At 45.5% G+C, this 20913-nt stretch overlaps 1 protein-coding gene across 1 annotated transcript in view; it reads right to left on the bottom strand.

Annotated features, from left to right (window-relative positions):
• The window catches only part of HAS2 (hyaluronan synthase 2), a 55036-nt gene that overhangs the window by 13153 nt on the left and 20970 nt on the right, over positions 1-20913 (bottom strand). The window contains exon 2 of the mRNA XM_020796512.3: positions 8457-9083. Within this exon, the coding sequence (XP_020652171.1) occupies positions 8457-9083 (627 nt within the window). The remainder of the gene's footprint in view (positions 1-8456; positions 9084-20913) is intronic.

Genomic DNA, 20913 nt, shown 5'->3' on the forward strand with positions numbered 1-20913 from the left:
TGTTGCTGCAGCTCCACTGGCTGCTCAACTGTTTCGGGGCACAGTTCAAAATACCCTATAAAGCCTTAAACGGCTTGAGTCCAAGCTATCTCAAGGACTGCTTCTTCCTTTATGAGCCTGCTGAGGTGTTCAGATCATCGGATGAGGCCTTTCTCTTGGTCTCACCACCTTTGCAGGTGCATTTGGTACAAACATGAGAGACAGCCTTCTCTGTTGCTGTTCCCAGACTTTGGAACTCCCTCCCACAGGAGATCACTAACTTAATCTCTGCTGTTATACAAAGACCCTTCTCTTCGGCCAAGCTTTCCCTTAGTGACTGTTTGCCTGAGTGGGTTTTTTTTAATGGACTGTTGTGCCTTACTGCTTTGAATGTGTATTTGGTGTTTGTGTTTTTTAGTATTTGTATACTTAGTGTTTTTCGCTTTCAATATTGTCTTTTAATAATGTAAAGTACCTTGGGTCCTTTTAAGGAGAAAGGTGAGGCAAAAATATTTTAAATAAATAAAATCATTATTATTATTATTATTATTATTATTATTATTATTATTATTATTATTATTATTATTATTATTATTATTATTATTATTATTATTATTATTATTTGATTGATTGATTGATTGATTGATTGATTGATTGATTGATTTAATTAATTAATTTAATTAATTTAATTAATTAATTAATATGCCACCCATACTACCCAAAAGTCTTCCTCTTTTTTTTTTTACAGGAACCATGCTCTGCAGACAACACTAGAGAACCAATGTTTACTGGATGGCAGCGCTTCCCAAGTGGTATAGCAATTGGAATAGCACTCTGGAAGGCAAGTGTCAACTTGGGTGGCTATATTAGGGAAATCGGGCACATGCTTGTAGAAGAAGGACCAGTGGCTACAATTCAGGATGGCGAAATGATACCTTCCATGTCAGGAATAGCAAATCTCTCTCCGCACCAGTTATTGTGGAACAGGAGCAGGAGAATACCATTGCACTCATGTCCTTACAGTGGGCTTCCCATGAGTATTTGCTTGACTGTGGCAGGGATCACATTTCTGGACTAGACAGGCCTTTTTGGTCTGATCTGCGGTATAAAATACACAACAGGGCATCCACTGAGCTTTTATTTATATGTTGTTTCACTTATTGTTTGATGGGTTTCATTTGGACCCAATGGGCTGCTTTTCTTCGACCCCTAACTCCCATCAACTCCTAATAGTTTGGGCCATGCCCAAACCGGCTCAAGGTTCACTCAGCCTTCTGTCCTTCTGAGGCTGGTAAATTGAGTACCCAGCTTGTCCGGGGGGGGGCAATGTTTAGACTGCAATATTAAATTGTAAACTGCCCAGAGAGTGCTCTAAGTGCTATGGAAGGTCTATAAGCAGGACACTTTGCTTTAGCTTGCCCGTGAGGATGATGGGAGCTGTAATCCAACACATTTGGAGGATGTCACTTTGCAAAAGGCTGGCATTGGGACAGCAAAGAACAGCACAAAAATCTTTTCTCGACTCCCAAACTGGAGATCCTTGGGTGCCGACCACGAGCTAGCCTGTCTTCTATCTTTGAAGTCAACATGGATAGGGGGGGTGAACGCTTTGGCACTCCAGATGTTCTGGACTATAACTCCTACAGTTCTTGATCACTGGCAACACAGGCTGGGGTCTCTGGGAGTTGAAGTCCAAAAGATCTGGGGCGCCAAAGGTTCAAATCTAGGTCCAAGCTGCCACCCAGACATGACATTCATGAGATGATGATCGTTTCCACCCTGACCTATCCCATGGACTGTTGTGTGTATACAGTTGCAAGGGAGAGAACCATACTGAGCTCATGGGAGGAAAAGGATCACTGTTAACAGACAACCTTTCCCCCCCTCTCTCTTGGCTTAGCCTATCTCACGGAATTATTGCAAAGATAAAGTGAGGTCACTTGCATTCACGTCTATTGCTTTCTAAGCTCACGAGAGGAGTGCCGGGAGAGAAAAAAAAAAACGCAATTAATACAAGTAGCTTGTCTGTGTGACAAGTAGTTCTTTGTGTAAGCAGTTCATTTTTCAGGCTGAGCTCTGGGAAGGGGAGGGGGGGAAGAGGCTGCCAGAGACAGCACAGCTGGCGAATAATCCCTCCCTACAGCTTGGGCTTCAAAAAAAAGGGGAGTGGGCCCCGTCTAATTCATTTTTAAGTGGGCAGTGTCACAGCAGCTTTAAAGGCCAAGCTTTTGCCTCGAGTGAGGTAATGCAGCTGTAAACGATGAAGCCAACACGATTTGGCTGGGGGAATCTCTCTTGTTTGTATTCCTGCGCTCCCCCACCCCGCGACAACGGTTCCCCACCCAGACCTCTTTCCCTCCCTGCTTCTTAACAAGTTTTTATAGGGCTTTAAAATCTCTCCGTTTGGGTGGATGCTGCGAATTCTCTGATGTACTCTTTGGAGCGGCAGCAGGGGCATGTGCTCGCATGTGAGGGCCTCCAAATTTCTGGCAGAATTAATTGCGACCTGAAATCCCACCGTACGTCCAGCATAACAAGGAAATTCTAAAGGGGAGACACACACACACACACACACACACACACACACAAAACCCAAGGAACTGCAGTCACGAGATGCCATTCTCCTAAGATATCCTTTTGTCAGGAAACACGGTGGCACACAATATGGCATAAATCTTGCCTGCAAATATGTGAGAAGACAAGTCGAATGAGAGCAATTGCTGCTGAATTCTTTCAGCAGATGTTGAAACTTGCTGCTGAATGGAAAGTCCATGTTCCTGCCGTAGAGTAGAAATGACATGGAACATGCTCCAGCCTGGGAGTGCTCAGCCTTTGGTCCACTAGATGTTTTGGACCTCCGTGACCAGAGGCCCCAGCCAGGAAAGTCAAGAGTCAAGGCTTCCGGGCAGCAGAAGTCCAAAACATGTGGAAGGCTAAAGACGAGGACTATTGCCAAGCAGACAGAAAAGAAGGCAGGCAGGCAGAAGAAGAAGATAAGGAACAGCAGAGTTAAGAAAAGTTGGACTCCATCATCAGGACCAACATCCTTTCTTGGCCAACATTGAACTGCACTGGTCAGCCACATTCCACAGGAAGCCTACAAGCAGGATATGAGTCTGGTAGTACCATCTCCCTTGTTTTCCTCACATACTGGTATTCAAGGTTAGCACACCATGAAAGGTGGGTATAGTACAGCCCCCTCCCTACTTCGTGCACTTTATCCTTACAGCAAACTCACCTCCCTACCAGTTTCTACACCGCTTTCCACATCTAAGTGGATCTGAACTGACAATGCTCCAGTCAGCTCAAGATGGTGCACATGATTCCCTCCTCCCCACTGAAGGTAACAACCACCCTGCAAGAGAGATTTGATTATGGGGGAGGTCCCATGAATTCCAAGGATCGGTGAGGACTAGAACCTAGCTCTTCCGGTCCCAGTTAAAAACTGTAACCGCCTCCCCCAAGAAGAGGGGGCAAAGAGAGAACATCAGCCATTAGTTGATGGCAAAGAAAGGATTGTCAGGGTTTGTTGTTTAGTCATTGTTGTGTCCGACTCTTTGTGACCCCGTGGACCAGAGCACGCCAGGCCCTCCTGTCTTCCACTGCCTCCTGGAGTTGGGTCAAATTCATGTTGGTCGCTTCGATGACACTGTCCAACCATCTCATTCTCCGTCATCCCCCTTCTCCTCTTGCCTTCACACTTTCCCAACATCAGGGTCTTTTCCAGGGGAAATTGTCAGGGTAGGCCTGATATATTTTGCTGCCTGAGAAACAGCAGATTATGTCCCTCCCAAACATGCAGTTTTGCCTGTTGGAAGTTTTTGTTTGTTTTGCAACCTCGCATGCTGCCTTTAGTAGGTTTGGCTGGGAGAGACCTTTCTAGGCTGGGGTGATCGTCAATCTATCTAGCAATGATCCATCACTCTCTCTGCTCACTGCCTCCTTTTCCTCCCTTTTGACTGTTGAAAGCAGAGAGTCTGTTGCTCAAACACAATCATGTTTGTTGTTTTGCTGTTTGATCTGTTCCATTTGTAACTCTTTTCCCCCCCTGCTACTAATGTCTCAGAGCAAGTTATTGAGAGAGTAACTCCCAGTTAATGAGAAAAAGGGGTGGACTACTGCAGGGAACTCGAAACCATGCTGCTTTGTGAATCCCCCCACTCGTCGCCAAAATTCAAGCTCTGGAACACCGCCAAGCAGCCAAGGCCTAAAATTATCCTGACATCTGAAGGAAGAGATTCCAGTAGCGGCTCTTCGTTTCCTGGCGTGCAACATACAATAAAAAAGCTAACAATTTGCTACTCTTTTATGTCACTAAGAATACAGTTCCTGAATGGTTGGTTAAGCTTGTCCGATGGTGCAGCTGACTTTATGGGCTGAGAACAAGGAGTGAATGGACAGGCGATCAGGAGTGTTGTGGCCAAAGTGTTCCAGGGAATTTGATGTGCCAGGGCTGAGATACTCCTAGACCTTCAAAGAAGGCAATGCCACTGTAATAAGCTACATCTCATGGAGGTCAATATTGTGCACATCTAATAGAAGAAGAACATCTAATACAGGAAGTGACTCCTAAGATATTTGGCACCAGAGAAATGTGGATTATTCTCCTTGTTTTTTTATATGTATTCTCTTTCTCTCTTCTTATGATTTGGGACCTCCCTACCTGTCAGATCATCTCTCTTATGACTGTCTACCCAGGTCACCTGGTCTATCCAGGCTGTACGGTTGTGGGTGGTCACCCCAAGAGAAGGCTGGAAAGCCACTACTAGGAACTAGGCTTTCTCAGTGCTAGCTGCAATGTTTTAGAATGTGTTGCCTGTTGACATACACTAGGCTCCCTCCCTCTTGACCTTCAGGAAATGTGTAACATCTGAGCTTTTCAAATAGACCTTCTGGAAATCATCCCCGTTTGACATGCTTGTGAAGCCATGAGTTTGAATTTGAATTTTGTTTGATATTGTTTGTTGTTGCTGCCTTGTTTGTTTGTTTTGGAGGGGCGTTATTATTTGTGTGCTGTGCAGTTGGTGAGTGGGTATGTGTTTTCATCCGTTGTTAGCCCCCCCCCCCGAGTAGTGGCTTGGCACTAGATGGGCAGGATACAAATGCAACTAACTAACTAAGTAACGAAGTAACTAACTAATAAATAAAGTTTAATTCATTATTTTTATTTTGCTTTTGTAAACTCTCATGGAAGCTGTGCTGAAGAGTGGTAGGGAACTCAAATAAGTAAGAAGGATTGGACCGCTGGCCCTCCTAGACTCATTGTGGTCAGCCAGTAGGGAAGTCCCTCATCACAACATGAGTACAATGGCACCTTCTAAATAATCCCTAGAAACTAGCAATTAGTGGTCTACATGGAAAATTTCACACAGCCATCAGGAATAGTTACCCTTCATACTGTAGATTTGTTAAAGCCCTTGAAAGGCCCAGCATCTCTTGAAAGGAGGAACGAACAAATTCTGTAACAGTCCACATTTGCATTTTGGACTGACCTCAGTCTCTCGCCCAAGACATTTGCTGGACGTCCTGGAGTTCGGCGATTATGAAAGAGGAATCAACATTCCTCAACGTTCACCACACTATGTGGAATGCAATTTTATACGCCTCTCACAACTCTCCTCCAGGCATCTTTTTCAAAATATGCTAAAACGCCCCCAAACAAATATTGCAGCCTATTTAACTTTCTCAGCCTGGTCACAAAAATGAAAGTTGCCTCTGCTGCATATGGGGAAACCCTTTCTTGAACCTGAAACTATCATGGGTACAGGAACCTACAAAAACAAAAGGAGCCGAGAGCTCAGGTAGGCTTACAGGCATGTGTTGACAGACTGGCTCTAGATACATCTTGGATTTTTGCATATCTATTGGTTCTATTGTTTTTAAATATTGCAATCCTGCCCAGGGTAGACCATTGGTCTAGATGAGTGGGGTATCAATCTAATAAAATGAATGAATGAATGAATGAATGAATGAATGAATGAATGAATGAATGAATTTTGCACCCCAGCTTAGCCAGATGAAGGTGTACAGTTCTCAAAGCAAGTCAGGTTACCTTGGCACAGAAGGTAGAAAAATCAAAAGCACCTCTCTCACTATCACAAGCAGTAGAAATACAAAAATTACATTTAGCAACAAACAATCTGCTGTGCTTTCATGACATGTAAAATCTAGCCCCTCAAAAGACTCACAAGCTGACTAAACTCTACAGACTGCAGGAGAAGACCAAGAATTGTGGTTGGGTTTTTTCTGGCCTGCTAAACCCCACTTACGGAAGCCGTGGTCCTGCCCACCTAGAGGGCACCCCTGTGGGAAGGCTGCTGTTGCCTTCTTCTCCAAGAATGTGAAGGATGTAAAATTGGAATGATGTTATTTACCCACTACATTTTTATTCCATAACATGGCACTGTAGGCAATCCCATTTAACACAGCTGAGAGAGCCAAAGACCTCCTGTCTCTCTTCTGAGGGGGGAAAGAGGGTGGTTAAAGGGCTGTAACATCAGGAAAAGAACTGGTGGGAATAAAGGACAGGCTTGCTTGGCCCACAATATGTGGTTCCTGCTGTGCCAACATAAAGGTAAGCACTTCTTCTTGCCTCTGCCCCAGTCAGGGTGATTTGATTTAAATCGTGTTGATATAAACCAGTGGTTCTTAACCTTTGTTACTCAGATGTTTTTGAACTGCAACTCCCAGAAACCCCAGTCAGCACAGCTGGTGGTGAAGGCTTCTGGGAGTTGCAGTCCAAAACTCCTGAGTAACCCAAGGTTAAGAACTAGTGATATAAACCACAAGTTAAATCACAACTAAAATTACTAGTCAGTAAGCATTTTATTTAAAATAATAAGAATTTAAAGTTTAAAAATCAGTTTTAAATTAAAGCAATCTAATTTAAATTTTTTAAAAATCCAATTTTTTGATTCATTTAAATTTAAATCAGATGTTTTAAAATCAAATGTTTACTGACTAGCGATTTAAATAGCGGTTTAAATCGGCTTGATTTAAATCAAATCCACCTTGGCCCCAGCACTGAACAAACAGCTTCTCTTCAGTGAGAGATAAGCATCTTTTTAACTTGTTCTGATATTTAAAAGAACATCTTAAAATCCTGCCTTGAGACCAGTTTGCCTCTTTGCCCGTAAGGACAGACCAAGGGGGAAAATGCTCTGGCAGAAAGCAACTTCCTCTGAGTTCCAAGTCTGAATTGGCAAGCATGTTATAGAATCATAGAATAATGAAATTGGAAGGGTCCTGTAAGATAATCAAGTCCAACACCCTGCTCAATGCAGGAATACAAATCAAAGGGTATCTGTCAGGTGGTTGTCTAAATTTCTCTTGAATGTCTCCAGTGCTGGAGCACTCACCACCTCTCGAGGTAATTGGTTCCACTGTCGTACTACTATAACAGTTATGAAATTTTTCCCAATATTCAATAGAAATCTGGCTTCCTGTAACTTGAACCCATAGTTCTGTGGCCTGCACTCTGGGAAGATCGAGAACAGATCCTGCCCGTCCACTGTATTACAACCTTTCAAGTATTTGAAAATTGTTATCATATCACCCCTCTGTCTTCTTTTCTCAACGCTAAACATGCCCAGTTCCTTCAGTCTTTCCCGACATGACTTGGTTTCCGGCTCCCTGATCATCCTTGTTGCCCTCCTTATTCCAATTTGTTAGAATAAGAACATAAGAAGAGCCCTGCTGGATCAGGCCAAGGGCCCATCTCGCCCAGCTTCCTGTATCTCACAGTGGCCCCACCAGATGCCTCTGGGAGCACATGAGACAACTAGATACCTGTCTCCTGATACCCCTTCCCCTGCATCTGACATTTGGAAGTACCTTCCTTCTAAGTCTGGATATTATACATCCCCATCATGGCTTGTCACCTGCAATGTACTTTTCCTCCAGGAATCTGTCCTTTTCAAGGCATCTAGGCCAGATGCCATCACCGCATCCTGTGGCAAGGAGTTCCATCCTTCTTGAATCGTGGTGTCCTGGACTCAATATTCAAGGTGAGGCCTAACCAGTGCTGAATAGAGGGTAATGTAACCTCCCCTCGTGTCTCTGTTGCCCCTGAAAACACCTTCCACAAAGGAAGGAGTAAGGGCAATAGGTATGTCTACAGGTAGAGTCTGCCAAAAATGAATTGACATTTTGCATTGGCCCTTTAACTATGAAAACCCTCGCTAGTTAGTTGAATAATAACGATGCTTGCAGGGATACAGGGGAGGCCCTGCCCACGCCTCTTCTAAGTTTCTCCTATTTGTCAGGACACATCACAGTGTACCATCTCATCATCTCCAGGAAAGCTAAACTTTTTTTTTCTCAACAGCCCTGCTGTTTTTAAACGGGAGCCTGAAAGGAGCACTCTGTTTGTCGATGGACTAGGATGGGCCATGCCACCACCAGCACAAAATGTACAAGACCTGCTTTCTTTGGAGGCATGTTGTCCTTGGCAAGCAAGCCGGGCTTTTAATACCTACCTGTACATAATCCACGCTTCTCCCCAGCGCTTTGAATGCTGTGTACATTACTTCTCTTTTCCCGCCCCATTTCTGCATGATGCAGACACTTTTGTTGGACAAGACCAGCTGGGTGACATGCTGCATGCTCTCTTTATGGGACTCTTCGGTCTCATCAGGGCCTCGCTGGTGAAAGTTATTCCTCCAGACGTAAGTGGCCGATTTATCCCTGCCCATGATTTCACTAAAGATGTCCATCATGTAAACATCGTCTTCAGAATTCCCATCGATGACCATAATCACCTTAATCCCAGGGTATGTGAGCCTCTTCACTGAAAGTAAACATTTCCGCAAGTAGTCGGGGTCCTCTTGGTAGGCAGCAATGCAAAGGGCAACAGTTTTATTCAGCTTGATGGGTGTCTCGAGAGACCTCTTCATTTTCCTGTGTTCGAGAAAGGCAAACAGGCTTTGGATGATGAGGTGCGATGCCAGAATAGCACCATAGAGTCCAAAGGAAAAATAATAGTTGTCCGTTTGAATAAACTGGTACCCCACGATGTAAGCAGCAGAGATTCCAAGCAGGAGCGACACCCCAAATAGGGTGGTCCCGAGTATTCTCAAGATACATATAAACCGCTCGCAATGCATCTGCAAAGAGAACCAGACAGGTCATTGTTAACTTTGGGACAGTTACTCAGTAATAATTCAGTTGAAGAAGCAATGGGCAACCCAAATGTTGTTCAACAGCAACATCCATCAGAGTCATCCTACTGTTTGGGCATGGGGGTGCTGCTCCTTTAACAGCTGTTAGAAAGATTCTTCTAACCCGTGGGAGCTGTCATGTATGGTGGTGGATTCTCCAAGCCTTAGAGGTTGAAGAGCAACCTGTTGGAGATGTTTTAGGGAAGTGTTTCCTAATTTGGCAGGGAACTGGATCTGATGACCCCTGTGGTCCCTTCCAGGTCTAATCTTCTATGATTAACCCCCCAACTCAACACCAGTCCTAACGAGAAGAGAGTAGGTTGCAAGGCATACATATACCTAGCAAAGAAGAGATTGGGAAATTGTTAGCTCTGACAACATTTCAGCTTCATCTTGGGTCGCTTGCCCTCCACCCCACCAGCTCCAGAAGACCAAAGTTATCAGTGAGTTCCCCACATCCGTGCAGCTATGCCAGCTAAGGTGGAGGAAACCCACAGTCCAAAACATCTGGAGGTTTTGTAAGCTGGATGACTGACACATAATCCATTTCCCAAATTCTGACTCAGAAAGGGCGGGGAAAAATCTGTTCTTTAAACATTTTAGGATTTGTCATTCTGCACACACAATTTAGTGCTGTTTAATAACTCTTGAATAAAAGCCACACACTAAGAAATGCAGGCAATAACTGCCAAATCAATTGTTATTTAGCTAAAGAGTCCACAGTGAGAGCTGGAGACAATCCACATGTTAGGCAGCCCTTGAAAATCTGTCTTTGCAAGTCCATTAATAAGAACCACAACAAACCTCAGATCTTCTCATGTGTCTTTAAAATACTTTACAGCTAGCAAGGAAAAAATTACAAGCCACTGTTTCCCAGGCTAGACATCTGATCAGTGCCTGGCTGTGTATTGTTTTCTTGGGTCAGCATAGCCCGGGTGGCATAGGGTACCGTTGTTGGACAATTGAAAGCAGCTTCAGAAAAGTTCAAGCAAACAAAAGTGCTAGATGCAGTTCTGCTTGCCTTTTCTCTCCAAGAAAGATGGTCGTGAAAAAATTCTTTTAACAAATTCGTTTTGCACGCACAAGCCAAACTCCAAAAGAGACTCCCTCAACCAAAATAAATAAATAAACTCTCTCCATTCACTGATATGAAATATCCTCTTCCTGCAAATTATTTTGCACTTTGCCCCACCCCATAAGAATGGTCCTTATGATGATGTCCCCCCAGCCACAATTTACAATTTAGTATCCTCTGTATTATAACTTGAATTTTCAAACTCAAAACCTGGGATCAGAGCTTGGAAGTACAAAAAAAAGTGACAGTTTAAAATAAGCCATCTGTTTAAAAAAGATTCTGGAATGAAGGTTGTGGAAAGAGAAGGCTTTAGCATCCTTTTTTTCCTTTACCAGGTTTTGGGAAGTCAAACAACAAAACAAAATTCTCATTAATCTGGACCAGCCCAATTCAGTCAATACAGCTATTTCCAGCTTGGAAACACAGTAAAGCTCTCTATACTTTGATGAACTTTGACAAACACCATCTAGATCAATATGTCAATACTTATCCGGTGGCATGCTCTCCACGATTGATTGATATTGGACTACAGCTCCCAAACTGCAACACCCACCCCACCCCAGGATATATCTTTGGTTTGTACAGGCTCTGTGCAATCTGTCAAAACTGCAGGACAGTTCAATGCATTCCAATGGGGGGGGGAAATTCACCAAAAATTAACGAAGACTCAGAACAAAGCCAAATTAAGTTTGTAAATGTTTTACAAGGTGCACTAGACCATCACATGGTCTAGTGGGAGGGCCTAGTAGTTTGAATCCTGATTTTACTGGAGCCTGTGTCCATTTTCCTTAAGGGTTTTGGCTGGGAAGGACGCGAAAGGTAGGCTTTTTGTGGAGAAGTCTGTTTTTTCCTGTCTCTTTGTTCTGGCTCATCACATGGTCTAGTGGGAGGGCCTAGTAGTTTGAATCCTGATTTTACTGGAGCCTGTGTCCATTTTCCTTAAGGGTTTTGGCTGGGAAGGACGCGAAAGGTAGGCTTTTTGTGGAGAAGTCTGTTTTTTCCTGTCTCTTTGTTCTGGCTCATCACATGGTCTAGTGGGAGGGCCTAGTAGTTTGAATCCTGATTTTACTGGAGCCTGTGTCCATTTTCCTTAAGGGGTTTGGCTGGGAAGGAGGCGAAAGGTAGGCTTTTTGTGGAGAAGTCTGTTTTTTCCTGTCTCTTTGTTCTGGCTCATCACATGGTCTAGTGGGAGGGCCTAGTAGTTTGAATCCTGATTTTACTGGAGCCTGTGTCCATTTTCCTTAAGGGGTTTGGCTGGGAAGGAGGCGAAAGGTAGGCTTTTTGTGGAGAAGTCTGTTTTTTCCTGTCTCTTTGTTCTGGCTCATCACATGGTCTAGTGGGAGGGCCTAGTAGTTTGAATCCTGATTTTACTGGAGCCTGTGTCCATTTTCCTTAAGGGTTTTGGCTGGGAAGGACGCGAAAGGTAGGCTTTTTGTGGAGAAGTCTGTTTTTTCCTGTCTCTTTGTTCTGGCTCATCACATGGTCTAGTGGGAGGGCCTAGTAGTTTGAATCCTGATTTTACTGGAGCCTGTGTCCATTTTCCTTAAGGGTTTTGGCTGGGAAGGACGCGAAAGGTAGGCTTTTTGTGGAGAAGTCTGTTTTTTCCTGTCTCTTTGTTCTGGCTCATCACATGGTCTAGTGGGAGGGCCTAGTAGTTTGAATCCTGATTTTACTGGAGCCTGTGTCCATTTTCCTTAAGGGGTTTGGCTGGGAAGGAGGCGAAAGGTAGGCTTTTTGTGGAGAAGTCTGTTTTTTCCTGTCTCTTTGTTCTGGCTCATCACATGGTCTAGTGGGAGGGCCTAGTAGTTTGAATCCTGATTTTACTGGAGCCTGTGTCCATTTTCCTTAAGGGGTTTGGCTGGGAAGGAGGCGAAAGGTAGGCTTTTTGTGGAGAAGTCTGTTTTTTCCTGTCTCTTTGTTCTGGCTCATCACATGGTCTAGTGGGAGGGCCTAGTAGTTTGAATCCTGATTTTACTGGAGCCTGTGTCCATTTTCCTTAAGGGTTTTGGCTGGGAAGGACGCGAAAGGTAGGCTTTTTGTGGAGAAGTCTGTTTTTTCCTGTCTCTTTGTTCTGGCTCATCACATGGTCTAGTGGGAGGGCCTAGTAGTTTGAATCCTGATTTTACTGGAGCCTGTGTCCATTTTCCTTAAGGGTTTTGGCTGGGAAGGACGCGAAAGGTAGGCTTTTTGTGGAGAAGTCTGTTTTTTCCTGTCTCTTTGTTCTGGCTCATCACATGGTCTAGTGGGAGGGCCTAGTAGTTTGAATCCTGATTTTACTGGAGCCTGTGTCCATTTTCCTTAAGGGTTTTGGCTGGGAAGGACGCGAAAGGTAGGCTTTTTGTGGAGAAGTCTGTTTTTTCCTGTCTCTTTGTTCTGGCTCATCACATGGTCTAGTGGGAGGGCCTAGTAGTTTGAATCCTGATTTTACTGGAGCCTGTGTCCATTTTCCTTAAGGGGTTTGGCTGGGAAGGAGGCGAAAGGTAGGCTTTTTGTGGAGAAGTCTGTTTTTTCCTGTCTCTTTGTTCTGGCTCATCACATGGTCTAGTGGGAGGGCCTAGTAGTTTGAATCCTGATTTTACTGGAGCCTGTGTCCATTTTCCTTAAGGGGTTTGGCTGGGAAGGAGGCGAAAGGTAGGCTTTTTGTGGAGAAGTCTGTTTTTTCCTGTCTCTTTGTTCTGGCTCATCACATGGTCTAGTGGGAGGGCCTAGTAGTTTGAATCCTGATTTTACTGGAGCCTGTGTCCATTTTCCTTAAGGGTTTTGGCTGGGAAGGACGCGAAAGGTAGGCTTTTTGTGGAGAAGTCTGTTTTTTCCTGTCTCTTTGTTCTGGCTCATCACATGGTCTAGTGGGAGGGCCTAGTAGTTTGAATCCTGATTTTACTGGAGCCTGTGTCCATTTTCCTTAAGGGTTTTGGCTGGGAAGGACGCGAAAGGTAGGCTTTTTGTGGAGAAGTCTGTTTTTTCCTGTCTCTTTGTTCTGGCTCATCACATGGTCTAGTGGGAGGGCCTAGTAGTTTGAATCCTGATTTTACTGGAGCCTGTGTCCATTTTCCTTAAGGGGTTTGGCTGGGAAGGAGGCGAAAGGTAGGCTTTTTGTGGAGAAGTCTGTTTTTTCCTGTCTCTTTGTTCTGGCTCATCACATGGTCTAGTGGGAGGGCCTAGTAGTTTGAATCCTGATTTTACTGGAGCCTGTGTCCATTTTCCTTAAGGGGTTTGGCTGGGAAGGAGGCGAAAGGTAGGCTTTTTGTGGAGAAGTCTGTTTTTTCCTGTCTCTTTGTTCTGGCTCATCACATGGTCTAGTGGGAGGGCCTAGTAGTTTGAATCCTGATTTTACTGGAGCCTGTGTCCATTTTCCTTAAGGGGTTTGGCTGGGAAGGAGGCGAAAGGTAGGCTTTTTGTGGAGAAGTCTGTTTTTTCCTGTCTCTTTGTTCTGGCTCATCACATGGTCTAGTGGGAGGGCCTAGTAGTTTGAATCCTGATTTTACTGGAGCCTGTGTCCATTTTCCTTAAGGGTTTTGGCTGGGAAGGACGCGAAAGGTAGGCTTTTTGTGGAGAAGTCTGTTTTTTCCTGTCTCTCTGTTCTGGCTCATCACATGGTCTAGTGGGAGGGCCTAGTAGTTTGAATCCTGATTTTACTGGAGCCTGTGTCCATTTTCCTTAAGGGTTTTGGCTGGGAAGGACGCGAAAGGTAGGCTTTTTGTGGAGAAGTCTGTTTTTTCCTGTCTCTTTGTTCTGGCTCATCACATGGTCTAGTGGGAGGGCCTAGTAGTTTGAATCCTGATTTTACTGGAGCCTGTGTCCATTTTCCTTAAGGGGTTTGGCTGGGAAGGAGGCGAAAGGTAGGCTTTTTGTGGAGAAGTCTGTTTTTTCCTGTCTCTTTGTTCTGGCTCATCACATGGTCTAGTGGGAGGGCCTAGTAGTTTGAATCCTGATTTTACTGGAGCCTGTGTCCATTTTCCTTAAGGGGTTTGGCTGGGAAGGAGGCGAAAGGTAGGCTTTTTGTGGAGAAGTCTGTTTTTTCCTGTCTCTTTGTTCTGGCTCATCACATGGTCTAGTGGGAGGGCCTAGTAGTTTGAATCCTGATTTTACTGGAGCCTGTGTCCATTTTCCTTAAGGGTTTTGGCTGGGAAGGACGCGAAAGGTAGGCTTTTTGTGGAGAAGTCTGTTTTTTCCTGTCTCTTTGTTCTGGCTCATCACATGGTCTAGTGGGAGGGCCTAGTAGTTTGAATCCTGATTTTACTGGAGCCTGTGTCCATTTTCCTTAAGGGTTTTGGCTGGGAAGGACGCGAAAGGTAGGCTTTTTGTGGAGAAGTCTGTTTTTTCCTGTCTCTTTGTTCTGGCTCATCACATGGTCTAGTGGGAGGGCCTAGTAGTTTGAATCCTGATTTTACTGGAGCCTGTGTCCATTTTCCTTAAGGGTTTTGGCTGGGAAGGACGCGAAAGGTAGGCTTTTTGTGGAGAAGTCTGTTTTTTCCTGTCTCTTTGTTCTGGCTCATCACATGGTCTAGTGGGAGGGCCTAGTAGTTTGAATCCTGATTTTACTGGAGCCTGTGTCCATTTTCCTTAAGGGGTTTGGCTGGGAAGGAGGCGAAAGGTAGGCTTTTTGTGGAGAAGTCTGTTTTTTCCTGTCTCTCTGTTCTGGCTCATCACATGGTCTAGTGGGAGGGCCTAGTAGTTTGAATCCTGATTTTACTGGAGCCTGTGTCCATTTTCCTTAAGGGTTTTGGCTGGGAAGGACGCGAAAGGTAGGCTTTTTGTGGAGAAGTCTGTTTTTTCCTGTCTCTTTGTTCTGGCTCATCACATGGTCTAGTGGGAGGGCCTAGTAGTTTGAATCCTGATTTTACTGGAGCCTGTGTCCATTTTCCTTAAGGGTTTTGGCTGGGAAGGACGCGAAAGGTAGGCTTTTTGTGGAGAAGTCTGTTTTTTCCTGTCTCTTTGTTCTGGCTCATCACATGGTCTAGTGGGAGGGCCTAGTAGTTTGAATCCTGATTTTACTGGAGCCTGTGTCCATTTTCCTTAAGGGTTTTGGCTGGGAAGGACGCGAAAGGTAGGCTTTTTGTGGAGAAGTCTGTTTTTTCCTGTCTCTTTGTTCTGGCTCATCACATGGTCTAGTGGGAGGGCCTAGTAGTTTGAATCCTGATTTTACTGGAGCCTGTGTCCATTTTCCTTAAGGGGTTTGGCTGGGAAGGAGGCGAAAGGTAGGCTTTTTGTGGAGAAGTCTGTTTTTTCCTGTCTCTCTGTTCTGGCTCATCACATGGTCTAGTGGGAGGGCCTAGTAGTTTGAATCCTGATTTTACTGGAGCCTGTGTCCATTTTCCTTAAGGGTTTTGGCTGGGAAGGACGCGAAAGGTAGGCTTTTTGTGGAGAAGTCTGTTTTTTCCTGTCTCTTTGTTCTGGCTCATCACATGGTCTAGTGGGAGGGCCTAGTAGTTTGAATCCTGATTTTACTGGAGCCTGTGTCCATTTTCCTTAAGGGTTTTGGCTGGGAAGGACGCGAAAGGTAGGCTTTTTGTGGAGAAGTCTGTTTTTTCCTGTCTCTTTGTTCTGGCTCATCACATGGTCTAGTGGGAGGGCCTAGTAGTTTGAATCCTGATTTTACTGGAGCCTGTGTCCATTTTCCTTAAGGGGTTTGGCTGGGAAGGAGGCGAAAGGTAGGCTTTTTGTGGAGAAGTCTGTTTTTTCCTGTCTCTCTGTTCTGGCTCATCACATGGTCTAGTGGGAGGGCCTAGTAGTTTGAATCCTGATTTTACTGGAGCCTGTGTCCATTTTCCTTAAGGGTTTTGGCTGGGAAGGACGCGAAAGGTAGGCTTTTTGTGGAGAAGTCTGTTTTTTCCTGTCTCTTTGTTCTGGCTCATCACATGGTCTAGTGGGAGGGCCTAGTAGTTTGAATCCTGATTTTACTGGAGCCTGTGTCCATTTTCCTTAAGGGTTTTGGCTGGGAAGGACGCGAAAGGTAGGCTTTTTGTGGAGAAGTCTGTTTTTTCCTGTCTCTTTGTTCTGGCTCATCACATGGTCTAGTGGGAGGGCCTAGTAGTTTGAATCCTGATTTTACTGGAGCCTGTGTCCATTTTCCTTAAGGGTTTTGGCTGGGAAGGACGCGAAAGGTAGGCTTTTTGTGGAGAAGTCTGTTTTTTCCTGTCTCTTTGTTCTGGCTCATCACATGGTCTAGTGGGAGGGCCTAGTAGTTTGAATCCTGATTTTACTGGAGCCTGTGTCCATTTTCCTTAAGGGGTTTGGCTGGGAAGGAGGCGAAAGGTAGGCTTTTTGTGGAGAAGTCTGTTTTTTCCTGTCTCTCTGTTCTGGCTCATCACATGGTCTAGTGGGAGGGCCTAGTAGTTTGAATCCTGATTTTACTGGAGCCTGTGTCCATTTTCCTTAAGGGTTTTGGCTGGGAAGGACGCGAAAGGTAGGCTTTTTGTGGAGAAGTCTGTTTTTTCCTGTCTCTTTGTTCTGGCTCATCACATGGTCTAGTGGGAGGGCCTAGTAGTTTGAATCCTGATTTTACTGGACCGCGCGCCTAACGGCGCGCGAAATACTCTAACTCTATCTCCAACCCCAATATGCTGAATATGGATGCCCTGAAGGAGGGCAGAATTTCACCTTTAAAAAGAGAATGAGGAGGAGAGTGTGTCACATGAAATTCCCTAATCCTATCTCTTACTTAATTTGGTAAAAGAGAGCAGGCCGGGTAGGTGGGACTCGTCAGCCCTGGAAGGCAGCCCATCTAGGAGAAGGAAAACTCCAAATTTTAACCTCCACTGCCTTGTGGCTATATCCACTTATGGAAAGGGCTTCAGGAGATAACCTCGAGGCAAAATCCGGAGCCGGAGTCCCGGAGGCATTTTCTTTCACTCTGCCAACTCCTGCGACGTTGCTGGAACCAGTTGTATTGGCGCTTGCCTTTCCACTGGACCATTTCAGCGATGTGGAGAGGGGGGATTTGCTGCTTGGGTAACAGCCTATCCTCCATACTATTTTACCCAGGCTTCGTGCTCTGGAGAGGACACTCCAGCTTCGCATACAGCGTCGAAACAACACGGGAAGTAGCAGTTACCGGTTATAAGTCTCTGCTCAATTGGCGTAGAGCAGGACGCCAGGGGCTACTTCTGACGGTGGGAGAGGTCATTGCACCTCACTAGGTAGATACCGCCCGCCTTAAGCTGGGCAGCCCCCAGCCAGTAAGGTGCTACCTCGCCACGGTCTGTTAACCTCACGGGGTGCGTGGGGTTTAGGGTGAAACCCGACAAGCAGATCGACAACCGTGCACCATGCAACAATCATAAGAAAACTTCTGCCCTAAAGCTGGGCACCTGGAATGTACGGACAATGACCCCTGGCTTTCCTGACTACGGCTTTCCTAACGACCTGCAAGAAATAGACGATGTGCGCAAGACAGCTGTCATTGACATGGAACTGAGTAGACTGCAGATGGACATTGTTGCCCTGCAAGAGACAAGACTGCCAGACTCGGGATCTGTCAAAGAAAAAAACTTCTCATTCTTCTGGCAGGGAAAACCATCGAATGAGACCAGGGAATATGGTGTTGGCTTTGCAGTCAGAAACACTCTCCTGAGATGCATTGTTCCACCCACTGTGGGGAGTGAAAGAATCCTGTCTCTGCAGCTCCACTCATCAGCAGGACCAGTAACCCTCATTAGTGCATATGCACCAACACTGTCATCCACTCCAGAAGTGAAAGACAAATTCTACGACGATCTGGCAGCTACTATCAAAAAAGTCCCTGAAAGAGAGTCACTGTTCATTCTTGGAGACTTTAATGCTAGAGTTGGTGCTGATCACAATTCTTGGCCCACTTGTCTAGGCCGTTTTGGCATTGGAAAGATGAACGAAAATGGCCAACGCTTACTGGAGTTTTGCTGTTACTATGGTCTCTGTGTCAGCAACACATTCTTTAATACGAAGCTGCAACACAGAGTTTCCTGGAGACATCCAAGATCCAAGCATTGGCATCAGCTCGATTTGATCCTCACTAGACGTTCTAGCCTTCCTAGTGTTACGATCACACGCAGCTACCAGAGTGCTGATTGCGATACTGATCACTCCCTGGTGTGTAGTAGAGTAAAACTGCGAACAAAGAAATTGTATCACATGAAAAAGGAAGGAAGACCACGTATTGACATCAACAAGACTCGCGATCAAAGAAAAGTGAAGGAATTTGCCCAAGCACTCGAGGAAACCCTTCCAGGTCCAGCTAATGTAAATGCACCTGAACGATGGGAACACTTCAAGAACACTGTCTACAACACCGCCTTGTCCACCTTCGGCAAGAAGACCAGAAAGATGGCTGACTGGTTCGAAGCCCATTCGGAGGAGTTAATGCCAGCCATTGAGGATAAGAGAAGAGCTCTAGCAGCATACAAAGCCTGTCCTAGCGAGTACAACCTGCAAGCTCTTCGAGCCGCTCGTAGCCAAGTCCAACAGGCTGCCAGGAGATGCTCCAATGACTATTGGCTTCAGCTTTGCTCTCAGATACAGATAGCAGCGGACACAGGTAACATCAAAGGAATGTATGATGGTATCAAGCAGGCCTTAGGTCCATTACAGAAGAAATCTGCTCCCTTAAAGTCTACTACAGGTGTGATCATCCAGGACCGAGCACAGCAGATGGAACGCTGGGTGCAGCACTACTCCGAGCTATATTCCAGAAAGAATGTAGTAACCGAAGAAGCATTAAATAACATTGAGTGCCTGCCTGTCTTGGAAGAGCTGGACAGCGAACCAACCCTAGCAGAAATAAATGCGGCCTTGGATTCCCTCACCTCTGGCAAGGCACCTGGAAGGGACAACATCCCTGTTGAAGTGCTGAAATGCGGTAAGGAGAGCATCATCACCGAACTGTATGAAATCTTTTGTCTCTGCTGGAGGGAAGGTGGAGTACCACAGGACATGAAGGACGCAAACATTGTCACGTTGTACAAGAACAAAGGTGACAGGGGTGACTGCAATAACTACCGTGGTATCTCTCTTCTTAGCGTTGTAGGGAAGCTGCTTGCCCGTGTTGTGCTGAAGAGGCTCCAGGTGCTTGCAGACAGAGTCTATCCGGAATCACAGTGTGGATTTCGAGCAAATAGATCCACCACTGACATGGTATTCTCCCTCCGACAGTTGCAGGAGAAATGCAGGGAACAACAACAGCCACTCTTAGTGGCCTTCATAGACCTTACAAAAGCATTTGACTTGGTTAGCAGGGATGGCCTTTTCAAAATACTTCCCAAGATTGGATGTCCACCTCGTCTCCTTAACATCATCAGGTCCTTCCACGATGGAATGAAAGGCACTGTAGTTTTTGACGGCTCAACATCAGATCCCTTTGACATCCGAAGCGGAGTGAAACAGGGCTGTGTCCTCGCACCAACACTTTTTGGGATCTTTTTTGCTGTCATGCTGAAGCATGCCTTTGGAACTGCAACAGAAGGTGTCTATCTCCGGACTAGATCAGATGGAAAGCTCTTTAATCTCTCTAGATTGAGAGCGAAGACCAAAGTCCAACTGAAATGCATGAGGGACTTCCTCTTTGCAGACGATGCAGCCATTGTTGCCCACTCTGCTGAAGACCTCCAACAACTCATGAACCGTTTCAGCAAGGCCTGCCAAGACTTTGGACTAACAATCAGCCTGAAGAAAACACAAGTCATGGGCCAGGGTGTGGACTCACCTCCCTCTATTACCATCTCCACACAAGAATTGGAGGTTGTTCATGACTTTGTGTACCTTGGCTCAACCATCTCTGACACCCTCTCTCTAGATGTCGAGCTGGATAAACGCATTGGGAAAGCAGCCACCATGTTCTCTAGACTCACAAAGAGAGTATGGCTCAATAAGAAACTGACAACACATACCAAGATCCAGGTCTATAGAGCCTGTGTCCTGAGCACACTCCTGTACTGCAGCGAGTCCTGGACACTTTGTGCCCGGCAGGAGAGGAAGCTGAACACCTTCCATATGCGTTGCCTACGACGGATTTTTGGTATCACCTGGCAGGACAGAGTTCCAAATAGAGTAGTCCTAGAACGAGCTGGAATTTTCAGCATGCATACATTACTGAAACAGCGACGTCTACGCTGGCTTGGGCACGTTGTGAGAATGGCTGATGGTCGGATTCCAAAGGATCTCCTATATGGAGAATTAGTGCAGGGAAATCGCCCCAGAGGGAGACCACAGCTGCGATACAAGGACATCTGCAAGCGGGATCTGAAGGCCTTAGGAATAGACCTCAACAGATGGGAAACTCTGACATCTGATCGTTCAGCCTGGAGGCAGGCAGTACATCACGGCCTCTCCCAATTTGAAGAGACCCTTGTCCAGCAGGCTGAGGCAAAGAGGAAGTCACAAAGGAAGCAAAACCAGGGAGCTGGACAGGGGACAGATTGGATTTGTCTCCAGTGTGGAAGGGATTGTCACTCTCGAATTGGCCTCCTCAGCCACACTAGACGCTGTTCCAAGTCCTCCATACAGAGCACGATACCATAGTCTTTCGAGACTGAAGGATGCCTACTAACAAGGTGCACTAACGGTTTCAAGCATTTAAAACAGGTTTCAAACATTTTAAGACACTTTTAAATGAGTGAAAACAGACATTGTTAAGCGAAAATCGCCCATAGAGAACATCGTTAAACGATGTGGAAAATTCCTCAAAAAAACCCATCGCTAAGCGAATACATCGATAAACGAAGCAATCGC

The sequence above is a fragment of the Pogona vitticeps genome, chromosome 4, assembly GCF_051106095.1.
Source record: "Pogona vitticeps strain Pit_001003342236 chromosome 4, PviZW2.1, whole genome shotgun sequence".
NCBI classification, from domain to species: domain Eukaryota; kingdom Metazoa; phylum Chordata; class Lepidosauria; order Squamata; family Agamidae; genus Pogona; species Pogona vitticeps.